The 10,109-nt window shown below is 45.0% G+C and overlaps 1 protein-coding gene across 1 annotated transcript in view; it reads left to right on the top strand.

Moving 5' to 3' along the window:
* The window catches only part of RALA (RAS like proto-oncogene A), a 47,991-nt gene that overhangs the window by 29,799 nt on the left and 8,083 nt on the right, over positions 1-10,109 (top strand). Inside the window, exons 2-4 of the mRNA XM_006020438.3 lie at positions 1,843-1,995; positions 3,134-3,342; positions 7,348-7,522. Of these exons, the coding sequence (XP_006020500.1) occupies positions 1,882-1,995; positions 3,134-3,342; positions 7,348-7,522 (498 nt within the window). The 5' untranslated portion in view covers positions 1,843-1,881. The remainder of the gene's footprint in view (positions 1-1,842; positions 1,996-3,133; positions 3,343-7,347; positions 7,523-10,109) is intronic.

Genomic DNA, 10,109 nt, shown 5'->3' with positions numbered 1-10,109 from the left:
TCTGTGGGCCGACGCCGCGGTGGGTGTGGGCTGCCTCATCCCCGGCCATGCTTCCTTGTCCCAGCTTGGCTTAGGCTGGGGGCACTGCCCAGCTGGAGCAGTGGTGGAAGCACACTTGATGTGGGAGGGAGAGAGTGCGTGCTGCACCTCTGCCCACCAGGCTGAGCGTCCTTGGGGCAGGGTTGGGGGCTGGGGGCGCTGCCCAGCCAGGGCGGTGCCTTGGGCCAGGGCACTAGGTGAGTATTGCCCATCTTCCACAGCAACAGCTGCTGCCCTGCTGCTCGTCACTGTTGGGCCACATCCTGCCAGCCTGCAGCTCTGGCGACTGCTGGCAGCTCTGCCGGGGCTAGTGCTGGAGGTGGCAAGTGGGGGCACTCTGAGCGGTGGGGAGGGGAGGAGAGGAGCAGTGCGGTCAGTCTACATGCCACCCAGCCTGGGCCCCACCAGCCTGCCTGGCCCTGGGGGAGCATGGCCACCCCTGGGTGCCAAGCCACCACACAGGACAAGACAAGCTGGAAGGAGCTGTGGCCACACGGGCAGCTGCCTCACTTCAGTTCTGCACCTGCACTGATACCGGGGCACATGGCTCTGGCCTGCGGGGCTCCTGGTCCCAGGAACCACTGGAAGAGAGGGGCTTGATGGGTCAGGGGGAGGAGGGAAGGTGGTAGCAGGGGTGGATGATGAAAGGGGGTGGGGATTGAGGGGTAACGGAGTCTATGTGTGTATGTGATGGACAGGGGGTGGCAGCAGGAGTGTGTGCGAGAGAGATGGGAGGGGGGGCAACGCTCTAGGTGTAGAAGCGGCCACTTGGAGCCCGCCTGGCCCTTAGAGCAGCCAGTGCAGGGGGAGGCCAGCCTGGAAAGAAAGGGGCTTGTGCAGCTCAGTTCCTGAGCCCAGAAGGGCATGGGGATCACTGGGGCCTGGGCACAGTTGCAGGGAACAGAACAGCAAGGGCTGGTACTGCTCAGAGCCACAAAGCAGCAGCTCTGTGCACCTGGACCCATGTCCTGGTGTAGGGAGGGAGCTGCTGCTAGCAGGGGCTGCAGGTCAGGAGTGAGGGGCACTGGTAGGGCTCTGGGGGCTGTGGGTTGGGAGTGAGGGGCAGGGCACTGGCATATCAGGGCTACTCAGTGCCTCAAAGCAGCTCTGGGGACAGCTGCAGCTGGACCGGCATCATGGTGAGTGAAGCGGGCAGGGAGGAACTCTAATTTTCTGTGATTAAAAAAAAAAACAAACCCAAACTTCACAGTTAGGGCGGCTAGGAGCTGGAACCAACTTCCAAGGGAGGTGGTGCTGGCCCCTACCCTGGGGGTCTTTAAGAAGAGGCTGGATGCCTACCTGGCTGGACTCATTTGAGTCCCGTTTTTGTTTTTAGGGTTTTTTGTTGTTCTCCCGCCCTGGCGGGGGGTCGGGCTAGAAGATCTATTAGGTCCCTTCCAACCCTAAAACTATGAAACTATGAAAATCAAATGCCAAAATATATAAATATTTAGAATGTATTGTATTATAATGATTGAGGCAGTGGTAGGTTTCCAAATTGCTGTAAAATTGCAAGTAGATCAATAAAACATTGTATTCAAGTGATGCCTATATATATAGTAACATTTCATTTTAATCCTGGAAAAATGCTCAATTTGGGTTTTTAAATCAGAGATTTTGGGATTTTCATCAGAGAATTTGCTATTTTTAAATGGAAAAAACCATGATCCCTGGAAATGAGGTACCATTTGGCTTGTTCCTGGGGAAGAAGGGTCTTTGCCATATATCTGAGGGTAACAGAATGGTGACAGGTTCTTCAAATAATCAATGAAGACTAATTGAAGCAATTTATTTCCCCCCTAGATATTCATTTTACTTCTGTGAAATTCCTGCAATCCAAAGATGGCAGCAAATAAGCCCAAAGGTCAGAATTCCTTGGCTTTGCACAAAGTCATCATGGTGGGAAGTGGTGGTGTGGGAAAATCTGCTTTAACGCTGCAGTTCATGTATGATGAGGTAAGAAACTAACTTCTTACAATGGAGGTTCCTGTCTCCTTTTCCTAACTGAAGTCAATGTCTGTGTAGTATTTAGTTTAAAGACGCCAATAAAATCAATACCTGAAGTGCTCTAAGTAAACTATGACTTGGTCTCTCCTAAAGATTTTTTGGTATGACAACTGGCCATTATGCTGAACAGAAAACATTAAGGAGTCTCTTGGCTTTGCAAGCTCACCCTAAGACTCATGGATGTGAAAATGGGTCTTTCTTCCAGATCTCTGATTAGTTAGCAATGAGTTCTGATAGAACCTATTACCACTGTTTCAGTTTAATTTCCAGGATTATTTAGAAATATATTAACATTTGAGTCTCAAAATAGAGATATATTAACTGCATGAGTTAAGATTGAACTGTCAGTGGGTGCTACTTGGTTCTTATGGAGTTGCATTTTTTCCCCCTGCTTAATTTCAGATATTTTACCCAAAACTCATTTCCCCCCACCCCTCAAAACAACATTTTTTCACAAGGAGGGTGGGTTCAAAATGAATTTGCACCCAGTTGAAATACTTGTTTTTTAAAGTTTTAGACTCTTGGAGAAAGATAGGAAAGATTTCTCTAATTAAGTACGAGGTCAGATAATCATGAAAGGCACTGACTGGGTAGGTAGTCATAGGAACTGCCAAGTCACTTAGAGTAAAACCAATATTTCGATCTGTTCAAAATCTTCTAGACGCACTTGTACTACAAGATTACAGACTTAAGCCAGATTGCCTATTTGTCATTGAGCAGAGAGCAACATCTGGTTTGCAGGTATAATCACTGATAATTTATAATACCTGAGAAATTAAGGCAAGAAGTCTTGAATTGGGTGAATTTTTGGGCTGATAGCAGCAAGTGAGAACCTGCAAGCTTTCTGGGTAATAAAGAGCATCTTTGCTAGCAGACGTGGTGTGGGTTTAAGTAAATGTCAGAAGTAACATTGAAGTACCATGGCCTGATTAAATGGGGTACATAGCTACTGTGACTATTGAAGACACTAATTTCAACCTGTAACTACATACAAATTTAGATGTATGTGTTCATTTCTCTTACCTAGGCACTCATTTATTTTGCTGTGCTGGTATGTCTTTATAGTATTCTATTGCTTTGTTTACAGTTTGTGGAAGACTACGAGCCTACTAAAGCAGACAGCTACAGGAAAAAGGTAGTTCTGGATGGGGAAGAAGTCCAAATAGATATATTGGATACGGCAGGGCAAGAGGATTATGCTGCAATTAGAGACAACTACTTCCGAAGTGGAGAGGGATTTCTTTGTGTCTTCTCTATTACAGAACTGGAATCTTTTGCGGCTACAGCAGATTTCAGGTAACCGTGCAGGGAAAATTATTGATTTAACTGAATTGCAATAGACTCCAAACAGGTTTTCTTGAGATGCTTCTCACAACTACAAATAACTTCTTGTAGTCATTTGATGTTCCCTATGATGCTCTGCCTTTACAGGTTGCATAGATTGTACCCTAGATAATAGCATGACATCTTAGAGGACTTCTTAGAGCATAGCTATACAGATTCTTTTGCAGTCATTTGTACCTGCTCTTCATGTCTTTTCAGGTCTCCTAAGTACCAAAAATGATAATGTAACATGGGGCCTATCATGGAACTGCTTCTTGTCAGGATTCAGAAGGGCTGATGCACATGGGTCAAACTGAGTAATCTTGTAGGCTGCCCACTTGCACGTTATGCAAGTACTAAGTTACATTTATCCCAGGGCAGTCTTGATTTGCTGTTTGTTCTACCATGATTTTTGTGTTGTACCAATGTTCATCTCTTGCTTATTTCCTTATTAACTTATGAAGGAGAACAGGAGCAAACAGGCCAGTGATAGCATGTGGACTGCTTCATGTTAGAATAAATACAGAGATGAAACCAGCTGCTGCACGAAAAATGAATGCTGGAGAGCCTCATGTGGTGTCTATCAACAAATGTTTTGGGCTCTGTCTAACTTGAGGATTCCATCCTCAAAGAGGTACTCTTGCAAATAGCACACTTCACAAACCTACCACCTTTTAAGGGTGCTTGCCAGTGGATCACAAAGTGCAGAAATTGATACAGACAATTCTGGAGAGGGTGCACTCAGCCAGGCAAATGGTATGGGGCTGTGGGTAAGTGGGAGCGCGATTCGGGAGTGGGATGGGTGGGTGATGGCTGGGATTACAGGACAGTGACAGCACAGGGCCAGGACCCAGGGCAACGCAGTGATTTGCTCCCCGTATGTCCCTGTGACAGACACTGGTTCAGTGGGCAGGGATGTGTGGGGAGCAAATTGCGGCCCCGGCCCCATGCTGTCACCACCCAGTGATCCTGGCCTTCATCCACCCATCCTGCTCCCAGATGCTGTTCTCCACCTGCCTTGCAGCCCCATCCCATTTACCCGGCTGAGCACACTCTGCCCATGAGGGTCTGGAGCCAGTCTCCATGGAAACCCTGTCTGCCCACTCCATCCAACGGCCCCGACAGTGGATGCAGAGTGAATTGGCATTGGCAGCTGAGTTGAGTGAGCTGCCACTGTGGGGCTGCCAGGAATCAGATTCTGACTACCATGTCGTCCCTGCCCCAGGGTGGCATCACCGGCCACACACACCTTGGTTGGACAGGGCCGGAGGGCCCATTTTGGGCTGGCTGGAATCCCTTTTTGGGCCAGATCTGGTCCACGGGCTGTACTTTGCCCACTCCTGACCTAGCACAATGGTGTTCTGTTCCATGAGCAGAATCTCAAGGTGCTACGTTAATGTAAAAAAAAAAAAAAAACACAATTTTTTTTTAGTGCAGTCCGGTAAGGCCATAGAAAGGAAGACTGCTTCATACCATTACCCTACCTATGGTAGATACCATGATACCAAAAATAGGTAGGGCATACTCCCCATAAAATAATGGGGAGTACCCTAGAGATGTTGCCACATGACAAGCTATTATCAGAATTCAGGATTTATTAAAGATGTTTTAAAGGGACAAAATTATTCCTTCCCATTCTTGCTCTTTTGATGTACAAAGGAGGCTAGAATACTTCTTTAAAATGGATTATGCTAGAGGTTTAGATTGTTATCTGCCCTAGAGAACTGGTGAAATCCTACTTTACAGTTTAGATACCAAGACAGGAAAAATCTTGTTCATGTACCTGACACTGCAAAGGATATTGTCTTCCAGAGATTTAAAAGACAAATACATTCAGCTAAAGTGACCAGTAGCAATATGTGCTGAAACAGCCTTCAGAACCTGAAAAAAACTGAATCTAGCCTGTTTCTAAGGGATTGGAAAATCCTTTAGTGGCAGAGAGGAAACTTAAGACCCAACTAAACTTTTCAAAATCCTTTTTTGGTGTACTTCTAAGACAAGGTAGACTATTGGAAAAATCTCAAGGCTTCACGCTTTTGTATTTAAACTAATTCTGAGATGACATTTTTTTTTAAACATAGCCTGCATCCGACTAATGTGTGGTGTAAATGCCCTCAGATTATTCAGTGCTGTGGGTATGCTACTGACCAGAGCACTAAAACTCTCAGAAATACATGAAAGTTTGTTTCCATCAGACTGGTCTAAAGCCCAGAGCTCCGGCAGACAAGTGGTTGTCACACTACTGATTCTTTCCCACCTGCTCCATATCATTGGGTTATACATGAGAGTATTAGGTTTGTCATGTCATATACATGACAGTTTTAGTTTGCTTTTTTTCCCACTAGTTGGGGGGAAAGGGAGTGGGAAGTTATAGTGACTAAATGGATATTCAGTTGGGACTTAATTTTTAAATTTAATGTTCATGATGGGACATCTCCATGAGAAATCACTTGTTTAAAATCACCAGTTTTCAGATGGAGGATTTAAACAGCTCTGTGTGTTTCTTGTAGGGTAAATCCTTAAACAGCTCAAGTACATGATTACTCTGTGAAAACCTTGCTTAGACAACTAGGCAGTGCTCTGACTGGTCAACTCTCTGAAGCAGTGTAAATACCCAGATTTGTAGTATATTGTACTGGTGGATTTTAACTTTATCACTGCCTCCAGTCCACTAAGGAAACAGGCCTGCTTCCTTCCTTATACTGCCCTGATTATAGATGATAGAAGATTGTTTTAATGTTCTCTGTAGGGCTAACAGTGCTGGACTTTTCCACTGGAGTTGTAATGTTACATTTATATTTCACAAGCCTTATTGAAATATGTGCACTTGCTTTTAAAAGCTTGTGTTAGCTCTGGTTTCTCAATGTATGTATGCTGCTTCCAAAGTGGTGGTTTTGTCTGCTGTTTGAAGCTTCCCCATGCCAAATGATGAATTTTCCATATAGTGCATCTCAGACAACTGGAACTACATTTAGTGCAATTCTAAAAACTTTTCCTTTCTTTGGAAGAAAGACAAATTAAGTTACATTGGAGATCTCAAATATCAAACCCCACCTAATATTCTAGAAGTTCTGTGGTCTTGCAGGACAGTTTCTCCACTGTACATGTAGGGGGGGAAATCACAGAATGCTAAATTTTACTCTTGAGCCTCCCTCTGATACTTTCTGGGCCTGGATAAAGAGTACCTACCCCCTTCTTACTCTGGAAAACTGTTTTGCCTACCCTCCAACTTAAGTCAGTTAAATGAAAAACCCCTTTTAAGAAATCTTTGGTCCTTCAGACCCTTACAACTCAAGAGTTCTACATGAGCTTTTGTAAGTAAAACTTCAAACTATGCATCCTAGCAGTTCCATCACTGGAAGCATCTGGTTCATCAAAGCCAATGGTTGAGTGACTTGAATCCATCCAGATACCTGTAACTGAAACAGAGAGACATTTATAGAAATCGAAAATAATTATTTTATCTTCTCACATTCTCTCCTGAAAGGAAGATATTTGCCATAGGTGTGCTACATTAGTTTTTTTTTTTAATCTATGGTCTTTTACAAAGCTTAAAAATGGTGATTGCTGTGCATTAAGAAAAGACATGAAACCAACCTTTCTGGCTAATATAAGGCACTTACTTATGAATAGTAATAGGAAGGAAACTGTGAAATGCTCTTAATGTCTCTTGCAGTAGAATAAATTACCAATTTAAAATTCGGCTCGAACAGTTCAGCTTTTATCATTTCTGTACAAACCCTTAATGAATCATTCTCCACTGACTGGGAAATAAGTTGCTTTTCTTACTTTCATTTTGCACCATGTCAAGATAAGGATTTTTTTCAGTTTTTATCTAAATGTTTTGAAAGAATGAATGGGTTTTCATTGTAACACAGTAAAAAAAATGCAACCTGGCTCTTTTTGCTTGTTTTCTAGGAATGCCCTCTATGCATAGATTTTTTTTTGAATAATAATAATGCTCCTTCCTTCCTCCAGGGAGCAGATTTTAAGAGTAAAAGAGGATGAGAATGTTCCCTTCCTGCTAGTTGGTAACAAATCCGATTTGGAAGATAAAAGGCAAGTTTCTGTAGAGGAAGCAAAAAACAGAGCTGACCAATGGAATGTTAACTATGTGGAAACCTCTGCCAAAACACGGGCTAATGTTGACAAGGTAACTGTTAACTTTTTTTTAAATGTAAAAAAGCATCACTTTCACTTAATGCTCTCAGTTCCTGTTTCATGAATCCTGCTCTTTCCTGTTTAAGTATATTACGCTCATGAGTAACAAATTAAATACTGTGTGAGTATTTCTGGACTGACTGACTGACTGTTCACTGGCTTTTTTGCTTCTTTAACCTTAGAGTTGGTTCAACAGTGTCAGTAGAGCACAAAGTTTCCCTGTACAGGCTTCCCTTCTTCTAGATGGTCATTCTTGACCATTTGGAGTAGCTGAGTTCCAATTAAATCCAATAGCTGTCCGGTTGAAAGTGAGCTGGTAGTCTGTTCAGATTGAGAGTAGAGAAGATAAAATATAAGTTTTTAACAGCCTAACAGCCCTGCAGGCTCAGGGGAGACCTAATGGCTGCCTATAAGTATATAAGGGGTGTACATCAGAATCTGGGTGAATGCCTGTTCACCAGAGTGCCCCAAGAGATGACAAGGTCAAACAGTCCCAAACTCCTCCAAGACTGTTTTAGGCTGGACATAAGGAAAAACTTCTTTACAGTCCAAGCCCCCAAGGCCTGGAATAGACTGCCTCCAGAGGTGGTGCAAGCACCTGCTCTGGACTCCTCTAAGAAATATTTGGATATCTATCTTGCTAGGATCCTTTGACCCTAACTGACTTCCTGCCCCTGGGGCAAGGGGCTGGACTCGATGATCTTCCAAGGTCCCTTCCAGCCCTAATGTCTATGAAATCTATGAATTCTATGACATAGGTAGCAAAGGTTGTTCATGCGAGTCCCTGAATCTGTTACTATCTCTTGGGACAAACTAATCTCATGGAGACTTCTGATTCTGTTTTATAACTTATATTTTTACACATGGCCAGGAAATTTATAACTTCTGGGGAGGGATTAGTCTTAGCTGGTCTTTTATTCCTACAGTTAATGGTTTTACTAATGAGGACTGGAATCTTCTCTAGGCTGCGTAGGAGTTGTCTAGCTGAAATAAAAATGGATGTACTGCGCAAAGCTGGAGCATGCACCAGGAGGTCAAATAAATACAGAGAGCAGTTTGGGTTGAAAATGGGCAAGAAAAGATTAAAGGTGAAGCCCATGTTTTCATGGGAAAAGTGGTGAGATAGTGGCTGACTCTTACCCAAGTATTAAGTAAATGTTAAAGGTTATAAACATCAAAGTTAGAACTCTTTGGGAATTCTTATGCAAAGTAATATATTACATGGGCGAGGGGAGATTTACATAGTTCTAATGTGCCAGCCTTTGTGACCTACATATAGACCTGGCCACACAGGTATAAAACCTCCACAGCAGAAATGCTCATGTCTGAGTTGAGTTATCATTAGTAGGGTATAGATTAACTGAAAAGGTCTCTAGATTTTGTTGTCTTAGGCAACTCATTGCCACAAGCAAGTGCAGTGCATTTCAAGCAGGTAGAGGTGGTCTACCCATGTCAGAAAAATCATATTGCCAATCTGGCAAGGAGTACATGTAGCCACCATATTGGAATCCAAGATGACTGCCATGAATTCACATTTTGTCAATGTTTCAGCCCCCACAAGGGTTAGAATGACAAAAGCAACATTGTATGAGCTGAGGAGATTGATCATAACATTTCTGTTGTGGTAGCCATATTGGGATTCCAAGATGGCTAACACAAAATCATATTGCCAATCTGGCAAGGAGTACATGTAGCCACCATATTGGAATCCAAGATGACTGCCATGAATTCACATTTTGTCAATGTTTCAGCCCCCACAAGGGTTAGAATGACAAAAGCAACATTGTATGAGCTGAGGAGATTGATCATAACATTTCTGTTGTGGTAGCCATATTGGGATTCCAAGATGGCTAACACATTAGCACAGGGGTGGGCAATTATTTTGGGCGGAGGGCCACTTACCCAGTTTTGGCAAGCTGTTGAGGGCCGCATGGGGAGCCCTGCCCCCTGACAGGTGCCCTGCCCCCTGGTCCCCATCTTGGGACCAGTGTCCCAATGTCTTGGGACCAATGTCCCGGGGCCAGCGCTGGTGGGGCCCAGAGCAGGGTGCAGGCTGGCAGGGGTCTGTGGAGTCAGGCTGGGCTGCACCAGCAGGGAGAGGGGGGAGCTGGCCCGGCTCCATGGAGCCCTTGCCAGCCAGGACCCTGTACTCCTGCCGCCCTGTTCTGGGCCCCGCCGGTGCTGGCCCTGGGACACCGGTGTGGGCCCTACGCTTGCTCCCAGTTCCCCCCTCAGCCCTGTGGTACAGGCGGGGGGGCAGCGCGCAGCCCCAACCCCGCCTTGCTTGTAGGGAATGAGCTGGTGCTGAGTGCGGGGAAAAGCAGCCCCTCCCCCACCCCATGGCCAGTGCTCCCTGCTTCAGGCGCTCGCAACCCGTGTGGTGCTGTCCTGAGCAGGCACAGGCAGTCCCACGCAGGCTGTGAGCGGCTGCAGCGCGGGGCGCTGGCCACAGGGTAGGGGAGGGGGTCTCTTTTCCCTGTCCTCAGCACTGTCATATGGTATGCTGTATTCAGCAGCATGGATGGAGACTTTGTACCAGCTTCTTAGATCTAGTTGTGTGATGTATCAGCAAGCCTCAA

This window comes from Alligator sinensis, unplaced genomic scaffold, assembly GCF_000455745.1.
Source record: "Alligator sinensis unplaced genomic scaffold, ASM45574v1 scaffold254_1, whole genome shotgun sequence".
NCBI lineage: Eukaryota > Metazoa > Chordata > Crocodylia > Alligatoridae > Alligator > Alligator sinensis.
Note: the sequence above shows the minus strand (reverse complement) of the source record. Positions and strands in the feature narration are given on the sequence as shown.